Raw genomic sequence first — 26,182 nt, 5'->3', positions numbered from 1 at the left:
CTGTGGCTCCTCATGCATGTTTTGTGGCATTTCACCAAAGAGAAAGGAGAGAAGATCTCCACTGGAGTCATATACTGTAACTGGGCTGCATTGCTGGAATATTTGCCGCACGGAGCTTTCAGTTCGCATTAGGAAGCACAAACACCCATGCCCAGACCCATCTCAGGGGCTTCTGAAGCCTCCCGCGGTGTGAGCAGGCAAGGTCCCGCTGGGATGAGAGCTCTCCTCCATCAGGCAGGGCGGACAGCGGCGTAGCAGCTGACGACCAAGATGCCGGCAGGAGCCCTTTCTAAATGCTACGTATTGGTGTCTCATCTTTGTGAGTGAGGAGGAAGGCTCTGGCACTTGGTGGAACAAAGCACTTCAAAGTGATGCAAAGGCGAGGGGGGATCCTTCTCAAATCAAGGAAGATGCTGAGATAAGTAGACAGAAGCGGTCTCAGTAGCATAAGTGAAAGGGAGGAGGGCTGCACGTCTCTGAGATGCTAAATCACTTTGCTCGCTAAAATGTGAGGTCCAGATGGGAATACTCAGAACCATCGTCTTGTTCCAAATCGTCGGGGCAAGTTTCCTTTGTGCTCTTCCAGTGGAAAGGAGTTATTGATTTCCATGAGCAACTTCAAACCAGCAAGTTGGCCTGAGAAGGCCCTGGGACCGGATACATGGGGAGGAGAGCTCAGCCCAAACGGCGCCTTCTCCAGGAATCCTTCCAGTGCCCCCCTCCCCCCGATGCACATCTTTCTGGTGATTCTTCAGCATCCCCCACAAAAATATGTAGAAGTTTGCTGTAGTGCTGTAGAGCCAGTTTGGTGTAGTGGTTAAGTGCGTGGACTCTAAACTGGGAGAAGCGGGTTTGATTCCCCACTCCTCCACTTGCACCTGCTGATGTGGCCTTGGGTCAGTCACAAGCTCTGGCACAGCTGTCCTTGAAAAAGAGCAGTTTGTGTCAAGAGCTCTCTCAGCCCCACCCACCTCACAGGGTGTCTGTTGTGGGGAGGGGATGGGAAAGGAGTTTGTCAGCCGCTCTGAGACTCCAAGTGAAGGGCGGGGTATAAATCCAATCTCTTCTTCTTCTCTCAGAGTTCTCTCAGCCCCACCCACCCCACAGGGTGTCTGTTGTGGGGAGGGGAAGGGAAAGAAGTTTGTAAGCCCCTCTGAGACTCCGAGTAAAGGGCGGGGTATAAATCCAATCCTTCTTCTTCTTCTATTCACTTTTTCCTCTACATTTCGGCAGTCCACAGAAATGCAACATGAACATACGGGGCTGGCTTATCCTGAACCAGACCTGTGACACCTCTTGTCTCCTCAGACCAACAGCTGCTCCCCAGGGTTTCAGGCTGAGGCCTTCCACACCCCCTTCCACGCCCTATCCTTTTAACTGGAGATGCTGGGGATTGAATCTGGAACTTCCGCATGCCGAACAGGTGCTGCACCACTGAGCCACAGCCCCTGATTTAAGGTGCCTGGTTCTAAGTCAGAGCACTGCCCTTTCAAGGTCTGTCTTGTCTGCCCTGACTGGGAGCCAATCTCCAGGGCTTCAGGCAGAGGTTTTTCACCTCTCCTACTACCTGGTCCTTCTAACGGGAGATGCTGGAGATTGAACCTGGAAGCTTCTGCATGCCAAGCATTTCTTCTCCCATTAGGCCACAGCCCCTCCCCTCAGGCTATGAGTATGTGACAACAATCCTGTTCTCTGTCTGATCTTTGAATAAGGAGAAGAGAGAACAGCATCATTTTTTGCAGCCAACAAGAATTTCTGCATCTAAGCGGATTGTGACAACTGAAGCGATGATTGGTGATACTCCTCATGTCTGACAGTAATTGTTAAGAGTAATAAGTCCTTTTTTAAGCAATTTGTAACCTCCAACACTTGGGCTTTTAGTGCCTTCCTTTTCTTTCTCCTATAGCATGTAGTCTGCCCCCACTCTATGTAGTAATTTTGTAGTTTTTTTAGAAATGCAAATTTTAAAAAATCCCCTTCGGGGGGTTAAAAAAAAAAGAATTTCTACATCAAGACTTCAATTAGATATGCAAATCCTCGGGTCCATTCTTCTTCTTTTTTTCTTTTTTTTTAAACAACTTTTATTAGGATAATACACATTCACATTGCATCAACTTCAATATATATCCTTTTCTTCTACTCCCCCCCTTTCATAGGCTTCCAACAGCGTTCCCACCACCAGTTCAAATCTTAGATTCTAACATGTTTCTAATCCTTTATCACATAATTATAGGTAACAACCGTTCATATATTTATCATTATAAGTCTATTTCTTTTCTCTATTACATTCACTTAATAATTTTCAAAACAAATCAAATTGTCCTTTATATCCCAATACTTCTCTCTCGGGTCCATTCTTCAAGTCATTTTCTTGGAGATCTACTCACTGCATAGCCATGACAGCTTCACCTCTAAGGCTTTATTTGCCCTTTTTTAAAAAAAATGAGGGTAAATTGTGAATTTGTTTATTTATTTAGATACGCACCACCCACTCTTCTTCCCAATGGGGACCCAAAGAGGGTTACCTCCCTCCTCTATTTTATCCTCACAACCACCCTATGAGGTAGGCTAGGCTGAGAGAGAGAGAGAGGAAACAGGTGAAGCAGAGAGAGAGAGAGAGAGAGAGAGAGAGAGAGAGAGAGAGAGGCTGGCCCAAGGTCACCCACAGCAGAGTGGGGATTTGAATCCGGCTCTTCTGGTCCCTGGACCCTTTAGCTATGACACCCCACTGGCTGTCTGAATGGTCACATGGGGCTGCTGCCCGCGATACAAATGGTAAGCAGGTTTTTAAAGGGCCAAGAATGTGACACAGTAAGCAGCGCAGAGATGTTTTTCCTCGAAAAGAGCCCTCCCAAAAAATATCACCTGGGAACTGGAAGAAAGGCCAGATAGTCCTTCCAGGCCTCTGTCTACTGGAGTTTTTTAATTAAGTGCGGCAATCATGGGAAGCCAGGGCTGAGAGGTGTGACTCTCTCGGGGTTTGTGTGTGTGTGAGAGAGACTGTGTTACCATTTGATAACCAGCTCTGGGCAATTTCCATTCTTTTATTCCGTCAGATCCCAAACTGCATTCTCTTTCAGTTGCCGTATCAGTGACAGGGCATGAAAGGTGTGGAGGAGAGCCGGAGTGCTGTGAAAAACTTGGCGGGGGGAGAGAAAAAAATCAAAGCTCCTGACAACCCCCCCCAGGCAAACCTTTGCCCCCCAATCAAAGGGAATTCGCTTGAGAAACTGGCTAAAGCACCACTCAAAAAGGACTCGTTTTGTTTGCTCCGTTGCAGCGGCTGGTTCTGTACCGGCAGGCTCCAGACAGACACAACAGCAGCCGAAGCAAAGAAAACCAGAATCATGACAGACAGCCATGATTCCAACTCCCTCTCCCCCCCCCCCCTCTCTCTCTTTCACACTCTCTCTCTCTCTCTCACACACACACACACACACAAGCAGCAGCGTGTAAGTCCCAACCAAATTTACCTCAACCCCGCTGGGAAATTCCTGGAGATCCCTGGAGACCCCATAGAGTCTACCCTCTGAAGTAGACATTTCCTCCAGGGGAACTGATCTCTGTAGTCTGGAGACCGGTGGTAATTCCAAGAGAACTCCAGGCTCCACCTGGAGGTTGGCGGCCCAGCTCTGAGGACTGGGAAAACCCTCATTTGCCTCAAGGCAGGAGCCCTGTCAACACCTGTGTCTGCAAGCAGGGCACAGAGAGTAGGATCTGGCATGCATTCACCAGAACGTGGGTGCCGCAGTTTTATTTATTGCACTATGTATAGCCCACCTTTCCCTTGTGGCCCAAGGTTACAAACATACAACATACAGTAAAACCCCATTTACCCCCAACAACCCCAAGAAAATGTCTGCAGCTTAAGCCCTTAAAAGCTCTTGCCAATAAAACAGCCCTTTAGCCCTATAAAAGTGCTGAAGATGGAGCCCCCTCGTCTCCTCAGGGAGTCTGTTCTTCCACAAGGTGTGAGCTACTATAGAAATGGCATGGGCTATTGTAGATGTCAAGCTGGCCACCTTAAGAGTTGGAACTACTAGAAGCTAGCAAGCAGAAGACAGGGATTTCATGGGAAGAGACACTCCTTCAGAATCCGTGACAGAAAAGTGTCCCTGAGTCGTAAGCCCATTTACGGCAACCCTTTATGGGGTTTAAAGGCAAGTGATGAACAGAGGTGGTTGGCCATTACCTGACTCGACGTAGCAACCCTGGACTTCCCTGGTGGTCTCCCATCCAAATACTAACCAAGGCCTAACGCGGCTTAGATTTCATAAGATCAGGCTAGCCTGGGCCACCCGGGTCACCCAGGGTGAGCTCCCGGCCCTAGTCCCAGCTCCCGCCCACCCAGCGGTTTGAAAGCATGTAACACCAGCGAGTAGATAAATGGGTACCTGCCCTAGGTGGCAGGGGGCACCCTCCTCCATTGCGAGGTGTGGTGGGAGCATCGGCGGCAGAGCGACGAGCGGCGGCGAGATTGGCAGGGTGAGCCCTGGTGGCCAGCAAGTGTAACATCAAGCGGTGGAACGGATGACGGCGGAGGCAGAGACGGAAGGCGCGGTGACGTAGAAACGCAGGCGTGGCGGAGCCGAATGGACATTAGCCGGAGCCGTGCTGACGCAAAAACCGCGCACCAGATGGGCCCGCCGAAGAAAGAAAGCCACCAAAAATGGGAAACCTACCCCTGGCCGCCAGAATGGAAGCACCGACCCCGAAGACCGCCGGAAAGAAGGAGGAGCCAAGCTGGAACAGCAAGCCCCACCACCTGGGTGCCGGTAGGCAGCCCCGCCCCTGTACTATGTGGCCGTAGTTAGGGAAAAGTAGTCTTAGACTTATATGTAAACCGCCCAGAGACCCTTTGGGGTCAGGGCGGTATATAAGCTGGATAAATCTTCAGAATCCACCTGTACTCAAACTGTACACACGAAATCTCTCTCCCCATGATCAGGAGCCCACAAACGGTCACATTCCTGTTCACAGGGATGGGCATTTTGTGGGTATAGTTTTTTGTGTAGGTACACAGTGTGTCGACATCAGGCAGAAGATGCATAAGCTCCAATTATTTCCCTGTGGCCCCTCTCTGTGCACTGTCTGGGCATACTTACGCCATTGTACAGGACTAGAAGTAGATACATTTGTGAAGGCTGACTTGTGGTCGCTGTCATAAGCTCCTGCCTCTCCCTATATTAACATCTCTGTGTTTTTCTATCACTCTTCCTATATCTTGGAATAGGGAAGGAGACTGGCTCAGTGCTCTGCAGTCTCCCGAATCTCCAGTTAAAAGGATCAGGGAGAAGGTGATGAAGAAGACGTCCCTATGTGACCCTGGAGATTAGCTGCCAGTCCCAGTTGACAAGCTAGACCTTGATACACCACTAGTCTGACTCAGGAAAAGGCCGCTGGAGTAGGGGGCTTGTGGCTCAGTGAAAAGGGCATCTGCTTGGCATGCAGAAGACCCCAGGTTCAGTCCTCAGAAACTCCAGTTAAAAGGATCAGAGGATGTAAAAGACCATGATCTCGAGAGCCTGGAGTGCTGCTGCCTGTTAGAGCAAACAGTCTTGACTCCGATAGGTCAACAGGCTGATCCCGTAGAAGGCAACTTCACGCCATGGCAGATCGCCAAAAGAAGAGTGCAAGCCAAGTACCATCTCTCCTGGATTTTCAAAACTTATGTTTCAGTGGGTTGTTTCTTCAAAAGCCTTGAGCAGTCAGTTGCTGAAATGGGCTTTTCTCATGAGTGTTTTTAGGCTGTTAGCGTTTAACTGCTCCCGGTTTTATGGGTTTTGTTTTGTTGACATATTGCAGATTTTCAGCTGTTTATGATATTGTGGCTTTAATGTGATTATGACTATAAAGTGGTTTTGGTGAATACGGAAAGGTGGGGCAGAAGTTGTTTAAGCCAATCAATTTAAAACAAATAAAGTCATCTGGTGCCCCATTCACGATACCAGGAATACAGCAGCAATAATGCTGATCTCCCTTACAGGGCTGCTGTAGCTGCAATTAATGCGACAGTATGAGAGGTGATCACTGAGTTTCATAGAAATACATGGAAGTAGCACAAGCTTTCCCAAGCGAGCAGAGTTTCACATACATTGCCTTGGATGCAGTGATATATGGAAGATTATGTGCAGTGCCTAGCACATCCTTCCCAATGTATATTTTAGTGCCCAGAATTTGGTTGCACAAGATCTTGCACAAGCAGAAACACATGTGGGGATACAGCAAGCCTGCCTTAGCACAAGAGGCTACTGAGGTCTTTTTCTAGCATTTCCACCGGCACAAGAGTTCAGCGCAAATGGAAATTCAGCACTGGATCCAACTGTCAGCTGAAGCTGCCATGAGTGTGCTGTGTGTTTCTAATTGCTGTGCATTCCTTCCCATGTGCTTAATTGCTTCAAAGCTGTAACGCTATCTGTCAAGGTTACGGGAGAGGTTGGTGGTGTCTAGCTTTCGTGGGAGCTTCTTTCGTTCCCAGCTTTGCGGCCGTTAGAGAATAAGCCAAATGCCCGCGCGCAGGAGTCCATCTAATTGGGTATTGCTGAGGGGGGGGGCAATGAATGCCCTTTATCCTATTATGCGCATAGGTAGTCCACCATTCCTAACAGTGTTCATGTCACTGCATCTATGGCTTTTCAATAAAAGTAAAACCTTCCTGGAAGCGTGTACTTCATTGTTTTGCTGTGGATCCTGACACCAACCCCTTGTCTTAGACCACAGTTGCCTAACAACTTTGGAGCAGGACCAACCAAAACATCACTAAACAACACGCAATCCTTCCAGTTCCCCACAACTCTCATAAGTCTGTACTTTCAGAACAGGGGGGGGAGCTTTTTCAGTGGTGGCACCTTGCCTATGGAATGTCCGTCCTCTTGAGGCTTGCCTGGTGCCCACACTATTCTCTGTTAGGCACCAGGCGCAAATGTTTCTGTTTACATCTGTCAACAGATGGTGTTTGGGCATTCCATGTGTGGTTGCCCGCCTCCAGGTAAGGCCTGGACTAAAGATGCCAGCCTCCAAGTGGGACCAGGGGATCCCCTGGAATAACAGCTCATCTCCAGACTACAGAGACCAGTTCCCCTTGAGAGAGTGGATGCTTTGGAGGGTGGCCTCTGTGACATTGTACCCCGCTGAGGTCCCTGCCCTGCCCAGGCTCCTCCCCCAAATCTCCAGGAGTTTCCTGACCTGGAACTGGCAATCCTATCCTCCCCCAATCCCTCTCTGATGGCCGGGGGGGGACCTGGCAACTCTCGCATGAAGGTTTCCTGGAATTACAGAGGTCACTTCTCCTGGAAACAATGGTTTGGCAGCAGGAACTGACTGGTTCCAGGCTCCATTACACAGGAGGAAGTCAGGACGAAGCACCTTGTATAAGAACCAAGGGAACAGGACGAGCGAGGAATCATCTCAGGGGGAAAAAGGAACACCAACGGCCAAACGAAGAACAACGGAGAAGAGGGAGGAGGGTTGGAAGGGGAACAAGAGTTATGTCAAACGCCCAGTCCCTTTAAGGAGGGCGGGTTGTGCCTTGGATAAAGAAACTACTACTCTCAGCCGATGAGGAGTACAATTAGGGTGAAACGAAAGATGGGTGGCAGCTGTGCAGTAAAACTGACCCCACGTTTTCGACCTAATAAAAACGAGGAAAACAGCCGAAGAGGGGCTGCCTTCCTTGTGCGCTGAGGCTAGAAAGAGAGTAGGTCCTCCTTAAAGGCAGCTGATGGAAAGAATGCTTAACACGGAGGCGACAGCGTGACATGGTTCCTTTAGAGGGTGCACTCTAGGGCATGATACCTCACTGAGTTCCCTCCCCAAACCCTTCCCCAAGTCCCATCCTCTCCAGGTTCCACCCTGGGCTTGCCAAACTCCAGGTGGTGGCTGGAGATCTCCTGGGATGACACAGGTCAGTTCAACCGGGGGAAATGCCCATTTTGGAAGGTGGACTCTATGGCATTATTCCCTGAAGTCCCTCCCCTCCCCAAACCCCTCCCTCCTCAAGCTCCACCCCCCCCAAATCTCCAGGAGCCTGGATCAGGGTCAAAGCACATGGGGCAAGGGGCCTTCAGCTTTCTTGCTTCTGCCATTTTCCTGACCTGGAACTTCCTGTTTCCTCAGAAGGCCCAGTGGGTTTTAATAGGGCTTTCCCCCACGTAATTGTGCATAGGATTGCAAACTTACAACAGATTAGCTAAGAGACTGATCAAGGAACTCATTAATAGCTGGTTTAAAACATTCTTTTGACTGTGCATTATTCAATATTGCCTTCCTTGAAAGACTCTTTGGTACTGATGTCATTGTTATAAATGATCGCCCCGCACCCCCCGCCTGGACTCAAGCAATGTATTTTAAAATAATTTGCTAAACAACAAATGATTTTCTCCTGTGTTAGTCAGTCAAGAGAAACGGCGTGTCTTCATTAAATACACTCACAACATCACTTGTAACTGAGCTGTTGTAATATTTATGTTAATTGGCTAAATAAGTGATTAATTGGTTCAAAGTTAGCCAGTTGATACATCCAAAAAGCATTAATCAGTGAACAGCCTTGCTAAACACAAACACGGATAATTAACACATTGCTTATCACAATCGTATAATTAAGAGTGGTGCGGGGGGGGACCTCATCCAGGGCACAACAAGGGACTCAAGGGGGCACCCCAAGTCGTGGGGATCTGACCATGACCCAAATCAGTATGTGAAGATTCTTCTCAGCTGGCAATCATTAGACATGTTCCCAAGACAGCCATTCCAAAGTCAGATAGCAGCTTGCTCATATTGTGGGCAGCTGACCAGATAGGACAGCTCCCCCATATCTTCTCATGGACCCCAAGCCTGAAGCCTCTTACCACAAGACGCATTCAAATAAAAGCTGATGTCCGTAGATGAGACAATCCAAGACAAGGGACGCCAGGCAGCAGGTTTCTCGTAGGGGTTTTTTGCACAACACCTTAGAAACAGCAGTCATCTCTCTGATTGCTAAGAGCAGCACACTGGCAGCAGGTAACACTCTTCAAAAGGCCACAGCCTCTCTGAACTGCTCCCAGATTCTTACTGGACATTTCCAACAAACTAAAGACCTTTTCAGGCACTGTCATTTTGGCATGTAAGGTGTAGAGTTGCCAATTCCAGGTTGAGAAATCCTCGGAGATTTGGGGCAAATATGTACTCTGACAAGGTTGATATTCCTTTTGTGCCTACCAGAGTTGGAAAACACACTTGCAGTCTCCAAAATCATAACATTGGGAAAGGCCTTCACTAGCTGCAGAACTGCTACAAAGAGCTGCACCTATTTATTTTATACACACACAAACATACATTATATATCTGTGGCTGGCTCTGCCACAGAAGACATACTCGCAGATATCAGTAAAACAGCAATCTCCCAAGGGGGGGCGGAACTATAAGCGCTAAAATCTGTTTTGAAGAGCACATGAGAGCATGAATAAGTGCTTGGCTGAATTGCAGAGACTTTAGCAAAACTTTTTAAAAGTAAACAATCCATAAAAATGGCGCTGAGAAAAGCAGAGAAAGAAAGGCAGGCGAAAATGAAACCAGCTGGAAGCATGAGCCCCCGACCGGAAGATACCACAGGGTTTTCTAAGTTGCTAGCGGACCCTGTGCCCTCTACTGGATCAGATGACGAATATCAATCAACAGCTGACAACATTAAACCAGAACTTTGCAGCTCAGCAGCTCCAACTGAATGAAACTACCAAAAAGACAGAGGAAACAGCTGAGAAGGTGAAGGAAATGGATGCCAAATCCAAAAAGGTTAATAAAAGGGTGCAGTTACTGGAAAAGAAGCAAGTTTCTGATGAATATCAGCTCATGCAGCTACAAATGGAAAAAGCCAACCTAGTTCTCCGGTTCCAAGGTGTCCCTGAGGCTAAAGATGAGAATCTGAAACAACTCCTGAGTGATGCACTTGCCCCAATTGCAGATTTAAAAATGGACTATCTGCTGTTTCGCCTTGATCCAAATGCCTTCGGAGGTCATCTGTGGGGGCAACCAGTGCCGTCTCCATCCCATGGCCTAGCTGGAAGCCGGACTGGAACAGGTCTAGCATGGAAGTGTCATCCATGAAACACTGCAACTGAATCGCCGCTGCCAGGGGTCTTTTCGTAGAAAAAGAGCTGCAGGAGCTCATTAGCATATGGTATGCTAATGAGCTACTAGGCTATTAGCATAATAGCTCATTAGCATATGCAACGCCCCCTGACATCACTGGAAGTGATGTCAGAAGGGGAAGCAAAAGGGGGGGAAGGCATCTTCAAAAGCCTCCCCTTCCCTTCCCCAGCCAGTGTGGGGGGGGAAGCGAAGAGTTGGGTCGCAGAAGGAGGAAAGAAGGAAGGAAGGAGAGAGAGGGAGTAGAGAGAAGAAACGAAGGAAGGAAAAAGTGGGAAAGAGAGAAATAAAAGGAGGGAAAGAAAAGGAAAGGGGAAGGAAAGGAGGGAAACGAAGAGGGCAAAGAGATAGTGGGAGGCTCTCCCACCCCCCACTCCCCCAATCAAGCCTCCGCCACCCCCTGCAGATCCCTCACTTACCCCGGGAGGCGGCGGGGAGCGTCTTCTGGCCTCTCCCAGGCCGCAGTGCTCCGACGCTGGCCCGGGGAGATGGTGGGGGGGCCTCTTCTGGCCTCCTCCGGACCACAGCACTCTGGCACTGACCTGGGGAGGCAGCGACAGGTATGCTCTGGCGCAGGCCCCGGGGAGGCGGCGATGGGCCTCCTGGGGCCTCCCTGGTGCCGCAGCACTCCAGCGCTGGTCCAGGGAGGGAGCAACGAGCCTCCTCTGACCTCCCCGGGGCCGAAGCACTCCTGCACGGGCCCTGGGGAGGTGGTGACAGGCCTCCTGGGGCCTCCCTGGGACCAAAGTGCTCCAGCGCAGGCCTCTGAGAGGTGACGATGGGCATCCTCTGGCCTCCCCTGGGCCCTGGAACAGCAGCAATGGGCCTCCTTGGGCCTCCCTGGGCCGCAGTGCTCCGGCATGGGCCCTGGGACAGCAATAATGGGCCGCAGCGTGGAGAGCTGGGGGTGTGCCTGCCTGCCACTACCATATGTGCCAGCTCCTGGGCTCCCGGAGCGGCGCTCCAGCACACTCCGGCCCCAAAAGACCCCTGGCCGCTGCTCTCTCAAGTAATTTGCCTAAATAGGGCAAATTGGAGACTGGCCAATAGTTGGCCAATTTGGCTGGGTCCAAGGATGTTTTTTTCAGGAGAGAACAGACCATTGCTTCCTTGAGTGAAGGACTTGTTGATAATATCCCTGAGGGCCCTTCATAACCCCTCACGGCCAGCTTTTATAAGCCATGAACGGCACGGATCAAGGCAGCACTTTGTTGGTCTTAAAGGTACCACACTGGACTGTAATTTTGTTCTATTAGAATATGTGTGAACATTCTGTGACACCATCATAGCCACATAAGCCAATGGTCATTCAGACTTGCAAATAGATGACAAATGGTTGTTAGCTGGAGAGGTTTTTAAGGAAATCCTCTCCCCACAACAGACACCCCGTGAGGTAGGTGGGGCTGAGAGAGCTCTTTTGAGAACTGCCCTTGAGAGAACAGCTCTGACAGAACTATGGCTTGCCCAAGGTCATCCAGCAACTACAAGTGGAGGAGTGGGGAATCAAATCTGGTTCTCCCAGATTAGAGTCTGCGTACATAACCACTACACCAAACTGGCTCTCAAGTGGGAATTCCTTCACTAGGAACAGCCTCACTTTCCACAGGGGTCTTGGCAGGAGATAAGATCTGCCCTCAGGCAACAGTGTCCTGAGTCGTAGCACTTCTTTTCTATGTATTTGGACTCACTTGCCATTGATGACTCCGTCTGGATTCAGCATGGGAATGATTTTAAAGATGAAGCAGTGTCTCAGGAGGTCTGCAATGGGGTCACTGCTCAGGAGGAACTCCAGGGTCCCCTTCATTACCCAACTGGCGTTGCTCTCTCCAGGGTGGACACGGGCCATTAGCACCACATAAGGACGGTCACCTAAAAAGAGGCACAAGAAATGTTTAAAAATCCATTTCACTTTAGAGATATACAAATACACCCCCCCCCCATGTCTTACCATTTTCATGCATAGTTGGGATGACTGCTTTTATCCCACCTGTTTTCTTGGGCATTTACTGCATTTTATTCTGTAACTATGCAGTTTATATATAAATGCAAACAGAGGTTGGTTTTCATCACAACACTTCTATCAAATTTTGTTAATATGGTTGTGGGGGGGGGGGTAAGGACAATTGCAGTTTTGTCCTGAGTATAGGGACGCCATACAAGAAACTTGAACTCTAGAACTGAACCAGAGTTGTCGTGCGATTTGGTCAACAATGTCCCTGCTTGGAAGCCTTACAACAGGCCAGAAGAGACATGCTACATAGTTTCAAGACAAGATTTTTTTGGGGGGAGGGGTTTCTTCCACAATGATTTCACAATGGCTGTGGTCACACGAGCAGTTCGCCATGGTAATATATTGGCTCTAAATAAGCCGCTTGAGTTTGGGATGCTTTGCATCAGGGGTCATTTCGTAGAAAAAGAGGTGCAGGCACTCATTAGCATAACTCATTAGCATAACTTATTTGCATATGCCACACCCCCTGACATCACCGGAAGTGTGTCAGAAGGCAACCCCCACCGCTCAGGCTCCACTGGACTGTTTTGGATTGCTAGCTATGGGGGGGGGGTGCAGATCTGTCCTCGCAGAGGAGGGAGAGCTTCTACCTGAATAAAACTTGGTCTTAAAGGTGCCATTGGACTGTTTTGGACTGGGGGGGCGGGGGGGGCCTCTGCAGCTTACCAGGCTGCTTCTTGCTCTGACTGAGGGGTGCTGGGAGCAGGGGGTGGGGCTTGTTGCATGTACCCGCCCCCTGGGCTCTTTACTGCCGGAGCTCCGCTCCTGTGTGCTCTTGCAGGAAATGACCCCTGCTTTGCATCGATCACACAGTGTCCCCTAAGCCAGTATCATAGTACTGCAGGCCTGTGGTCAGTCATTCACATCACTAGTACACCACAACCACGGAGCCATGGCTGGGTTGGTTGGGTTTTTTCCCTAAGTCCCACTGTGCATGCGCAGAAGCAGACAAGTGCACACACTCCTGGCTGTGTTCTATGGGGGCACTGAAGCACACGTTGGAGTGGAGTTCAGGGGGGAAAGGACATCCCGGAAATGGAGTGGAATGATCACACCGCTTATGCATTTCCATAGAAACACCTCGCCGAGGTAGCCACCAGAATTTTCTGGTTATTTAATCCACATGGGAGTTGTTTTAGGTAGGGACAAGTGGGGCATGGGAGCCAGATGTGTGCATTTGACTGCACCCATTTGATCCGTGGGGAAGGGTGGCTATGTCGGGCCAAACTGCTCATGTGAGCACACCCGAAGAATTTGCTTTCCCTCCCCACCAACAGTGGTCTGTTGGATTAAAAAAACCACCAGAGATTTCAGTTTTATTTAGACACTCAGAGATCCATTTAGCTGCCTGTACTGGCTGTCAGATCACTACAGGTACAAAGAGCCTTTTACACCAATAGCAGCTGCCCTTATCTGAAGCTGGAAGAAGGAGCAAAAATACCCACTGCCAGGGGAGAACAAGGACCGTAATTAGACTTCACTGTCTAGTTACAGCTGGTCTGCATGTGCAGTAGCATAAAGCAGAACAAATGTTCCTGAAGTTTTAATTTTTAAAAATCTCTGCTAGAAATCAAGCACATCAGAGATAAAAAATTTATGTTCGCTCTCTTTTTGCTGGGATATTTTTAAAAAATCTACTTAGAGGTATGCTTCCCCGTCTGACGTGGTTACAGTCCATTCAGTGCAGGATTTTACCACAGTATCTGTTCTCCATATAGATCAAACCTTTTTCATTCTTGTTGTGGCAATACAAGTAAATGCAGCTGGCTTCTGGCAATATACAAAGTACAGGCCGGAAGGTGACTCAACAACCTCAGCTGCTTGTGCTGCATGTAAGATCTGGCAGCCAATGCAGACACAACAGGGCTTCAGCTCATGTCATCCATGATTACAAAAGTAACCGGACCATATTTACTGTGTTATTTTAAGCAGGATGACTCAAGTCCCCACACACAGACTTGTCTTGTTCTGGTCCTGACATCTACTGCAATGCCACCCGATTTCAAGTCCCATTCAATGCTTTCCCCAGCAGATCTGGAAGGAGAATGGAATATCTTCTTTCCGAAAATGATGAGCGTTCACAATCTTGATCCATTGCTGGCAGCCAATGTGATCATTATCTGATCTGGTGTGACACTCAATGAGGGAGTATTTTCCTATTACCGGCCCCAAAGCAGCAATTGAATATGGCCCCATGGCTTTTCCAAGACTATTTTGTTATCCTTAAGCCAAACACTTCTGAAAGCTTCTGAAGCGACATTTTCTCACTTTGTGGAACTTGGAGTCATAAACGCCCCCGGGAAAGGACAAAATAAGAACTGTATCTTGCCCTTTTGAGAGGCCAAAGCAAGCACGCTCTTACCAATGGCAAAGAATCCGCTCCTTCAGTTGCAGCGACAATGGGAAATGGGTGTGGAGAGAAGACGCACCTCCCCTCTTCATGCCCTGGTCCCAGTCCAAATTGGGAACCTCCGAATGCCTGATCATTCTGTTTCCTTAGTAAAACCCGGAAATTTTGGACACGGAATGGCTAGTCTTGACCCTGTGCTATGCAGCAGTGTGGCGTAGTGGCTAGACTGTCAGATTAGGAGACCCAGGTTCGAGGCCCCACTCTGCCATGGAGCTTGCTGGATGACCTTGGGCCAGTCACACAATCTCAGCCTAACCAATGTCACAGGGTGGTTGATGTGAGGGGGAAAAAATGGATTAAGGAGAACGGCATAAGTTGCTTTAGGTAGAAAGGTGGAGTGTAAATGAACAAATTGCTTGCTTCCCGGTTCAGCGCAGTTGTGTTTTTCTCATTTCCAGATAATTTCGCTGGCTGCCCCCTCCCCCCCCTTCTTTCACTCCTGGTCCTGTCCCCCCCCCCCTTATTGCGGTGATTTAGAGCTTTCCTGCAGTCTCCTTGCCAAATGAAACCGATGGGATTGTGCAGTTGTGGCCAGGAATTGGACTCTGGGGGGGGGGCTTCTAATGGACAACAGCTGTAAACAGCACAGAGCCAACTCCAACGCGCGCTCTCTCTCTCGCTCTCTCTAATTCCAGTCAATGATTACAGCTTGAACAATTCTTATCTCTTCTCGGCAAGGCGAAAAAAGTGCAGCTTGTTAATTGAGAGACCTTGTTCCGACTCATGGATGCCTTTGTGTGTGTGTGTCAGAGATAAACACCTGGGGAAGGAATAAATATCCTCTCTCTGATACAGCCCTGCATTCTGCAACTGTGCTTTCAAGGGGTGACTCAAGTGACTGCCCCCCTGCGCGGTGCCTGGGGGTCATGGATCCCTGGGATCTGGAGGAGGGGAGCTTTGCCCCTTGAAAGCTCATACCCTGGAAATCTTTTCTCTCGTTTTTTGTATTTTTTTTATTTATTGCGGTTTTTTAATACATGCATGTGAGCGTGTGTGCCCCTGGAAGTCATGGCAACCTTTGGTGACTGACCCCTACTGGGGGCCTGGAGGATATTCAGAGAGGTGGCCGAATAAAGCCTGCCCCCGCCTCCCGACTGCTGGTATTCCTTGGAGGTCTCTCTTCCAATCACTTGCCAGGGTCGGCCCTGCTTAGCTTGCGAGATCTGATGAGAACGGGCTTTCCTGGGCTATCCAGGTCAGGGCCTACCCTGGAAATCTTGTTAGTCTCTGAGAAGCTACTGAACGTGGATCTTTTTTTCTTCCACTGTAGACTAACACGGCTGCCCTCTGAAGCGATGGTTCCCTGGTGTCTTTCCTAGCATTCTTTTGCTTCTTGGGGGGGGGGGGAAATCCAAATAATTTTAAATGGAAACCAATAAAAACAGGCAACTTCTGGGCACATCGCATGAACACATGGAGCTGTCTTGAATCAGACCATTTTTCTATCAGGGTCAGACCTGCGTACTCCCTCCTGGGTTCTGCATAGAGGTCTTTCATGTCACCAACTACTTGATCCTTTTAAGTGAAGATGCCCGGGATTGAACCTGGTTAGTTCTCTACCACTGAGCCACCCTCTGATTCTCTACCACCCTCCCTAAATTTATTTATTTATTTATTATTTTGATTTATACCCCACCCTCCCCGCAAGCAGGCTCAAGGGCGGCTTACGCTAATTGGTACCCTGTACTACAAAAACCATGTACAAAATTTAAACAACTTACAACAACAGCATTAAGTATTTAAAAACAGTCCAACAATTAACAATTAAAGTGCTAGTGATGGTACTCTTTGATGGTAATCATTGCATGATTCAGATGGCGCACTAACAATTTGATCAGCATCGTCGATGATCTTCAGCTTGGTGCGATAATATAATGCAAACCCTCCCCGGGGCCAGAGCCAACCCAAAGCCACGGATGTTGGTGGTGGTGGTGGTGGTGGTGGAGGAGTGGCGGCTCCTAACTGAAAGCCTGGTGGAAGAGCTCCGTCTTGCAGGCCCTGCGGAACTGCAAAAGGTCCCACAAGGCCCTGATCTCTTCCGGGAGCTCATTCCACCAGTGTGGAATGATGAAGATGCCTTCCACTGAGTTAGCTCCATGGTCTACTCTGACTGGCAGAGGCTCTCTGGGTTGTCAGGCAGAGGTCTTTCGCATCATTTGCTATCTAAAACTCCTAGCTGTGTGTGTGTGAAATTGAACCTGGGACCTTGTGCATGGGAAGCAGATGCTCTACCACTGAGCCACTGCCCCTCCCACTAGCTGATGTATTAGCACAGTGCTGAGCTCATCCAGGGCAGCTGTATCAAAGCTGTGCACCTTTAGCTTGGCCACAGACAAAGACTTTATGGAACCTTCCTCTGTGGCCACACAGGGAGCAAATCTTCCCTTTCTTTGGAAACTGAAACCAAACAGCAGAAAGGTGATCCAGCTCCTTTTGGCAGCTAGGCTGGGAGACTCCCAGCCCAACAGCAACCACTTTGTGAACGGCCCCTCCCTCCAAGACAGCCATCTTGTGCTGGGGCCCACTGTCCTGTCCTGCTGCGAGTTTCTACAGGGGCCCGCAGACTCGACAAGTTTGGGGCTCCTGGTGTCCTTGATTCACATGTTATGAAGCAGAACTAAGTACATGCTAAGAATACCACTGAACCAAAGTTAAGTCCTTTGAGCCAGTTTGGTGTAGTGGTGAAGATCTGGGAGAACCGGGTTTGATTCCCCACTCCTCCACTTGCACCTGGCTGGATGACCTTGGGCAAGCCGTAAGAACATAAGAACATAAGAGATGCCAGTGTTGGATCAGGCCAAAAGCCCTTCCAGTCCAACACTCTGTATCACACAGTGGCCAGAAATACCAGTGGCATCAAGAGGTCCCCCACTGGGGCCAGGACATTAGAAGCCCTCCCCCTGTTGACCCCCCCCCCCAAGCACCAAGATGACAGAGCATCACTTGCCCCAGAGTCCCTATCTATACCTTGTGGCTAATAGCCACTGATGGACCTCTGCTCCATATGCTTATCTAATTCCCTTTTGAAGCCGTCCATGCTTGTAGCCGCCACCACTTCCTGTGGCAGTGAATTCCATGTGTTAATCACTCTTCGGGTGAAGAAGGGCTTCCTTTTATCCGTTCTAACCCGACCGCTCAGCAATTTCATGGAGTGCCCACGAGTTCTTGTATTGTGTGAAAGGGAGAAAAGTACCTCTTTCTCTACCTGCTCTTTCCCATGCATAATCTTATAAACCTCAATCATGTCACCCCTCAGTTGTCATTTCTCCAAGCTAAAGAGCCCTAAGCGCCTTAACCTTTCCTCATAGGGAAAGTGTCCCAACCCTTTTATCATTCGAGTTGCCCTTTTCTGCACTTTTTCCGTAGTTCTGATAAGAGCTGTCCTTGACAAAAGAGCTGTTTCTGTCAGAGCTCTCTCAGCCCCACCTACCTCACAGGGTGTCTGCTGTGGGGAGGGGAAGGGAAAGGAGTTTGTCAGCTGCTCTGAGACTCCTTTGGGTAGTGAAGGGCGGGGTATAAATCCAATATCTTCTCTTCTCTTCTTCTTCTTAATGTGATATCCTGCTTTGACACACACTGGATAATGCACTGTAGCCATCGTTTGCAACTGGGTTTTCCATCCAACAAGAGTGCATCATCCCACATGTGTGACAGCAGCATTCAGGCAGGAAAAATCTGGCCATAGATGAACCCTCAAAGAACCAAATTTACAAGTTCATGCAAAGAAAGGGGGCAACTGCAGTTCAGCCTGAGAGCGGAGAAACCATAAATGAGATCTGCACATTTGAATCAAAATAGAGTTGCCATCAAACTCAGTCACAAAGCCTATGCTGAGTTCACTGGGAGAGCTAAGGAAGTTCTTAAACCCACGAAATCTGAGCCAGCCCCTGGTTTTTATGTGGGCCTTCTGGTTCTATTTTGCTCTTAGACATGAGAAAATATAACAATGCCACAGAGAATACAAAAAAGCACTTTCCCTTTATCATTGCAAAACCATAGCCTGCCTCCAAACATTTGCAATTCCAGAGCAAAAGCACTTTTGAGCAGCCCCTCACATTTCAGAGATTTATGAAATCTATGAGCACAGATCGCACTGGAGATTTCTGCTGCCTGACTTGGCACAAGAGTTTGCTGCAAACACTCAAAGGGATAAATCCAGAAGGGAGCTGACAGAAGGCACCTCAGCAGTCTCTGGACCTCAGCAATGGCCCACCACTGCTCACTGCCGGTCCTGGACATGAGACTTCCAAAGAACCCAAGTTTGGCAAGATTGTAAAGGCTTTGGGGCAGAGACCTTTGTATTGTGTGGGCTGATATTATTGTTCTCTCTGCGCCAATGGTATAAATAACAGAACAGCTGCTGTGCTCACACCAGTTAAGCACTCCAAGAATGTGTCTCTGATTTGGATAAGATAGGCTTTTGACTTCACCACTGGAAGAAGAAGAAGAAGAAGAAGAAGAAGAAGAAGAAGAAGAAGAAGAAGAAGAAGAAGAAGAAGAAGAAGAAGAAGAAGAAGAAGAAGAAGAGGAAGAGGAGGAGGAGGAGGAGGAGGAGGAGGAGGAGGAGGAGGAGATTGGATTTATACCCCGCCCTTCACTTGGTGTCTCAGAGCGACTTACAAACTCCTTTCCTTTCCCTTCCCCTCCCCACAACAGACACCCTGTGAGGTGGGTGGGGCTGAGAGAGCTCTGACACAAACTGCTCTTTTTCAAGGACAGCTGTGCCAGAGCTTGTGACTGACCCAAGGTCACATCAGCAGGTGCAAGTGGAGGAGTGGGGACTCAAACCCGATTCTCCCAGATTAGAGTCCGTGCACTTAACCACTACACCAATCTCCGAGTAGGCTGGGTGCATGGCACGCACACATCAATTGACAAGAACAACAAACCGTGAGGACTTGCACATGTGAATGGGTCCCATCACTGGTCTCCCGTGCAGCTAAAACTCTGGCACCAGCTCAGGGGGGCTGCTTTTCTAGCAAAGTGGTTCATCAGTCACCGAGAGGGGTAACTTGCATAAAAGTTTGCAAGAGTGAGTTTGGTTGCACCGCTGAGCAATGCTGGAAGGGGAGGGGGCTTTGCCACCTGCTTTGGAGGATTCAGCGCCCTTCAGTGAAGGCATCAGCAGATGGCACCACACCTTCTCACTCATAGCGCCAGGCAGAGGCGATGCCATTATTAGTCGATGCTGGGCAACGCTACCCACACAGCAATTATGTTCCTGCACTGCAGGGGATCCCCAGCGAACGCAAGAAGCTACTATATATTGAATCAGATGGTTCATCTACCAAGGTCAGCATTGCCTATTGTGACTGGCAGCTGCTCTCCAGGGTCTCAGGTAGATATTTCCCCCATCACCTCCTACCCGATACTTTTAACTGGAAATGCCAGGGATTGAACCCAGGGCTATTTTGGGGCAGGAACGAAGTTCCGGCTGGCTCCTGAGTTGGCCACGCCCAGCAGGAACTCATTAGCATAATAGGCCACATCCAACAGCAGAAACTCATTAGGATTGGCTACATCAGGGGTGTGTGGCCTAACATGCAAAGGAGTTCCTGCTACAAAAAAAGCCCTGGGTTTTGACAACAAACAAGGTAAACAGAATAAGAAGCAAAAGGTGGGTGTGGCTGGATGAGCACACTTCTGGTAACATGGGGGTGTGGCCTAATATGCCAATGAGTTGCGCTGTCAGAGGTGTGGCCTGATATGCTAATGCATTCCTGCTGTTGGGTCTGTTGGGTGTGGCCTATTATGCTAATGAGTTCCCGCTGGGCTTTTTCTACCAAAAAAGCCCTGATTGAACCTAGGACCTTCTGCATGCCAAGCAGATGCTCTATCACTAAGACACAGCCCCTTGTCCTTAGTCAGAGCATTGGTCCACCAACATAAGTGTTGTCTGTTCTGACTGACAGCCACTCTCCAGAGTTTCAGAGAGAGGTCTTCCATACAGGCCCATAGCTATGGTGGGGCTTTGGGGGGCTCTGCCCCCTTTCTTAAAGGCCCAGCCCCACAAGAATTTCTCCTATAAATGCTTTTTTCAATCATGTTTAAATGGTTTTTTAAAGGTTTGAGCTCCTTTAAGTAGAGTGGGGTGCTTCAGTTGACTAATTACCACACTGAGCATGGGGGTTGGACTAGGTGACCTCTAAGATCCCTTCTAACTCTGTGTCAAGAAACAAGTGTCCTTTAAGAGAGCTGTTCTGCCCAAGTGTTAGCTTTCTTGACTATAGAAGTCATCACTCCCACCCGCTGGCTTGTTATCAGAACTGTTGCTTAGGCTGGCTGAAGTGATTAACTTGCAGCAGCTGAGAACTGTCATTTAAAGTGGTTGACAGCTTGCAATTTAGAGATCTAAATGCCCCATGCCTCTTTTCTTGACTCCCAGCACCATCCAGTAAAGTTGCAGAATTCCCCCCTGCCTTTCAGTGTAAACTGGACCCCTCCCAAAGAAACCACTGCATGAGTTGCCCTTGGTCATCAAGGATGGACACTGATAACCAACTGATGGACACATATGTGGGAAGAAGAAGAGATTTGAATTTATACCCTGTCCTTCACTTGGAGCCTCAGAGTGGCTTACAATCCTTTTCCCTTCCCCTCTCCACAACAGACACCCTGTGAGGTAGGTGGGACTGAGAGAGCTCTTTCGAGGACTGTTCATGAGAGAACAGCTCTGAGAGAACTTGTGACTGCCCCAAGGTCACTCCAGCAGCTGCATGTGGAGGAGATGGGAATCTAACCCGGTTCTCCCAGATTAGAGTCTGTGCTCTTAACCACTACACCAAACTGGCTCTCTTCTGTCAGAACCAGGTCCAAGAACAACTTAGAACACAATACCCCCATGGTGAGAATCACCCAGCCAGCCCCAAAGATCTATGAATGCCTGAATGGAGCCGATGGCCTCCTGATGTGTGTAAATTGCAGGCATGCTGCAGCAGGTTGTGTAATGGGCAGAGGTCCTTCAAGGCTATCCTCCAAGGCCGGCTCTTTAAAAGCATCAGGTGACTGTTTTGAACGGAGCCCTTATTGGATTCTGGGGAAGGTGCCAGAGAGCTCAGGTTAGCTATTTATCTCTGCAGAAACCTCATGTGGCACATAACCTTCCCAGAGAATGTAAATAATAAAAAGGGGGGAAAGCACAGGAACCTTTTTCCGCTACATAAAGTCTCATCCAACACATCACGTCTTGTTACACTGCATTACATTCTGACATGCCCAGAATATAATGCAGGGCTAGGAACAGATGCAGCCTGGAAGAGGTGAATGAGAAAGCTGTCTTCCTTTTAAAAAAAATAATAAAAAAATTGGAACAGCACAGATAATGTGCCTTAAGCAGAAGAGTGAGAGACAGAAATTCAACAGGTGCAGATTTTTTTTTCCAGGATACCAATGTAGCAACTTAAAGCTCTTAGAAGAAATCATTCATAGTTTTGGAACTGAGTGTCACCAATAAGCTGACAACATCTGAATATCCCTCAGTCTAAACCTCCTGGGATGTGAAAGGGGTCTTGAGTCACAGCTGGACTGCTGGGTTCACATGACTAAGAGTAAACAGACCGAAACTGAATCCTGACGAGACAGAGGTCACCGTGGGTGGGAAGATGGGGGCCATGCAGGACCTCATACTTCCCACTTTCAGTGGGGTTCAGGTGACCCCAGCTGACTCGGCTAAGAGCCTCTGGGTTATACTGGACTCAGCATTACTGCTGGAGAACCAAGTTAATGCCGTTGCAAAAAACACTTCCTTCCAACTTCATCTGGGCTGGAAGATGTCCCTGTGATGGATGAGAGCCAGGCGGGCAAGCGATGCTGCGACAGTTATGGTGAAGGGAGGAGACACTGGTGTCTCTGTGACTGGGAATGGTGCTCTCCTCTGGATAGAGAGCCTCCTTCCCAGTTAAATAGGGGGGAACATGCTAGCCTTTGATGCATAGAGGGTCCAGGTTCTTGCAGGCTTGAGCCTAAGACCTCAAGATTGGCTAAGGGCCCTGGAGCACATGGGGGGCAGCGGTTTGAAAAGTTGATCTGTTCCTTTGTCCCAGGCTGGCATGCATGAAGGGAGCTGTCCTTCCTGTGTGTTTTGCCATGAAGGATGGCAGAGGGGAATGATGCTAAAGATGGCTGTAGAAGCACCAAGGAGGGGAGCCTCATGTAACTAACAAAGACTAGATATACCTAGCTAGTGATTGCCCTTTTGTTTGTTTTGCTTATTACACCTAGATCTGCCCTTTAGTAGGGCTGCCAAATCCCCCCGGGGGGTGGATTTCCCCCCGCTTTGGAGCCCCGATTTCCACCCCCGCGGAATCGGGGCCCAGGGAAACCCCACCCCCGCATGCACGTCACTTTCCTGTGACGTCATCACGCTGGGGCAGGGCACAGCCATTTGAGGGGAAAACTCTATGTTTTCCCCTCAAATGGCTGTGCCCTGCCCCAGCGTGATGACGTCACAGGGATGTGCATGCGGCGCGCTTTGTATGCGCACACACCAGGAGCCGGCACAAAGTCCCCCGCCAGCAGAGGTGAGTACATTTGGCAACCCTACCTTATAGTACCCTGAGTTTGTGCCTTGTAGAAATAAAGTTGTTTAAGGAGAGAGAGCCTGCCCAAGTCCTTCCCCACCTGCCTTGGTACTTGGCATGCTACAGTGATACACCCCTGTGGTGTCAGCCTCCTAAGACCCACAAGAGAGAGGGGGGGGCTGGATTTTGTCCAAGGTGGTGGCAGTGACAGTAAAAGGGAGTGGCTAGTTTTGCCCCACAAGGTGACAGAAATCACAGCAGTCCCCCTACCTTTACCCGGCTGATCTGGCCACCTGGATCCATGCCACAGTAATACTGGGACTAAACTAGACTACACTATGGTAAGGCACTCTACTTTGGGGCTGCTCTTGAAGCCAGCTTGGAGACTTCAGTTGGTACAAAATGCCACAGCTCAGCTGCTGCTATCAGAAGCGAAGTGGAGCGTGCCTATTGCCCACTTTCTGCAGTCACTCCACTAGCTTGCCCATCAGTTACTGGCCCACTGGCCATCACAAAGAAAAACCTAGTATCTGTGGGACTGCCTCTCCTCCGGTGTTCCACCATGGAGCCTCAGTGAGAAAGGCAGACCATACTTACAATAAGTAAGTAAATAGATCAGTAAGTGATATGGCGCCTCATCTGAGGAGCATCTGGCTGCCAGTCATTTGCAAAGGCTTGCCGGAAATGTCTCAAAACCAAAAGGTGTGGTTTCTAACATCTGCCCTGGTTATTCAGGTGGGCCAGTGCTGCAGACTAGGAATGGATCTCCCAAGAATCAATTGTTACTAGCATTGTCAACTCTGAGCTGGGAGACTCCTAGAAATTTGGGGGTGGAGACTGGGGCAGGTGGAAGGGGAGAGACCTCGGCAGAGTAGAATGGCCTAGAACCCACCCTCCAAGGCAGCCATTTTCTCCAGGCAAACTGAACTATATCGTCTGGAGATCAGTTATAATTCCGGGAAGTCTCCAGGCCCCAACTGGAGGTTGGCAAACCTGCTTTTTACATAGTAATGCCATGGATTTTATGGTGAATGAATTCAACAGTTTAAATTCCCATGTTTAGCTCTGGTGATCAGATGTGAGACTATCACTAGAAAGACTTGAATACGTACTGAACTGGTTTGAATCAGGCCTTTGCAAAACTGCGCATGTGCAAAACTGCCACCAAGCCAAAGAGATTAGTGGCTGTAAACCTCACCAAGGACTGCAATACTAAATCATACGATTTTTTTTGTAAAAAAGCACTTATTTGTAACTGATATAACTGTCTATTTAAACAACTGTGTGCTGAGCAGGGCAGAGGCACAAGATGGACAAGGGGGGATGTAGTGAGGAATCAGGCTGTATGAGAATGCGCACTTGTAAAAAGGCAGTGGTGCTATACTGTACAGTCAGGAAGGAACAGGACGAAGCCTCCTGCCAAACAACCATAGACAAGTAGACAAAAAGTCCACTAAAAAACCGGCTGACAAACAGGATGCAAGCCAGAGCAGTGCTTATTACCCATGAAGAGTTCATAGAATCATAGAGTTGGAAGGGATCTCCAGGGTCATCTAGTCCAACCCCTGCACAATGCAGGAAATTCACAAATCCCACACACACACCCGTAGTGACCACTGTTCCACTGTCAGCCTCGCAGGAACTCTCAGACGCAACAATTCCTTTTACAAGCTTTATTGCAAAATCAGGAAAGTTGCTGTAAAGTCAAACGCTTTGACAGAACTAAAGAATATTACAAAGTAGGGAACTACAAGACCTTTGGTCCAGCCTTCATTCATACATCATGATTACATGGTGCATAGACAGGTGCATAGTCAGGTTAATACAGTTCAATTAGAACAGTGAGAACGTTATCTTGTAAGACTCACTCGAAGGCCATGAGAACAAGAAACAGCGAAAGTTCTCTCTGGCCCAAATGGAGGAGGTTTCCTTTCACAGTATTTCAGGCGCAGATAATCTAAGTTCACACAGACATGCCTCAATCACCCCTCCCGCAAGATTGTCAGAGGAGGACCTTGCAGACAGATTGATACAATGCTAGCAGGTGCTAAACAGGACCTTGGGAACTACAAGCGGGAAGGGGAACAGCAGGCAAAGCAATAACAGAGCCATAGCTACCTACATCAGAGAACCACAGTTACAAATATGATGACCAATGACCTGGGCAAGGATCCGATTCTGACACCCACGCCCAGAAGATGACAAAAAACTTCCAGGATTGCTTCCTGACTAGAACTTCCACATTTAGGGGCAATACACCCCCCCACCCCAGTCCTAGCCTAGATGGCCCATGCGAGCCCAGTCTCATTGGATCACAGATACAAGAAGGGTTGGCCCTGTTTAGTACTTGGATGGGAGACCACCAAAGAAGTGCAGGTTTTCTTGCTACACCAAGGCTGGCAATGCCAAACAACCTCTACCCATGTCTGCCTGCCCTGGACGGCCCAGGCTGGCCCAAACTCATCAGATCTTGGAAGCTAAGCGGGGTGAGCCCTGGTTAGTACTTGGATGGGAGACCACCAAGGAAGTCCAAGGTTGCTATGCAGGGGCTGGCAATGGCAATCCACCTCTGAATATCTGTTGCCTTAAAAACCTCGTAAGGGGTCCCCATAAGTTGGCTGTGACTCAACAGCACTTCACACATAGACACACACACACCCCACAAAAGCCTCTGCCCAAGAAGGGACAACTATCACCTTTGTACCCTTCCTGTATGCTCCCTAGCCTTGGTCTGAGACAGCCAGCCAGTTCTTTGGCTTGTGCACCACAATGCAACACAGGGATGCCAGCCTCCAGGTGGGGCCTGGGGAACTCCCAGAATTGCAGCAAAACAACCTCGAAACACAGTGGGTGCGTTCAGACGGGGCATTTTCAACAGTATAGGTGCCGGTTGGAATCGGTGTACTTACCGGCGTTCACACGGCGAACATCTGCCTTCCGTCCCTAACTGTTGTAAAGAGCTTTACACCGTTGTATTTTGCCACTAGGTCCCCAAGTGGTGCTATCCTGAGTGCAACGGTTGTAATCGCTTTACACACACACACACCCCGTCTGATCGCTCTCCAACGTTGCAGAGCCACTTCCGTTCGGAAGCCTGAGGCTTCCGATTTTCGCCCG

At 49.1% G+C, this 26,182-nt stretch overlaps 1 protein-coding gene across 1 annotated transcript in view; it reads right to left on the bottom strand.

Annotated features, from left to right (window-relative positions):
- AGBL1 (ATP/GTP binding protein-like 1) overlaps positions 1 to 26,182 on the bottom strand; it is a 346,662-nt gene that overhangs the window by 222,462 nt on the left and 98,018 nt on the right. Inside the window, exon 11 of the mRNA XM_015410173.1 lies at positions 11,814 to 11,994. Within this exon, the coding sequence (XP_015265659.1) occupies positions 11,814 to 11,994 (181 nt within the window). The remainder of the gene's footprint in view (positions 1 to 11,813; positions 11,995 to 26,182) is intronic.

Source organism: Gekko japonicus, unplaced genomic scaffold, assembly GCF_001447785.1.
Source record: "Gekko japonicus isolate JY-2015 unplaced genomic scaffold, Gekko_japonicus_V1.1 scaffold744, whole genome shotgun sequence".
NCBI classification, from domain to species: Eukaryota; Metazoa; Chordata; class Lepidosauria; order Squamata; family Gekkonidae; genus Gekko; species Gekko japonicus.
This window is presented reverse-complemented; position numbering and strand designations above follow the sequence as displayed.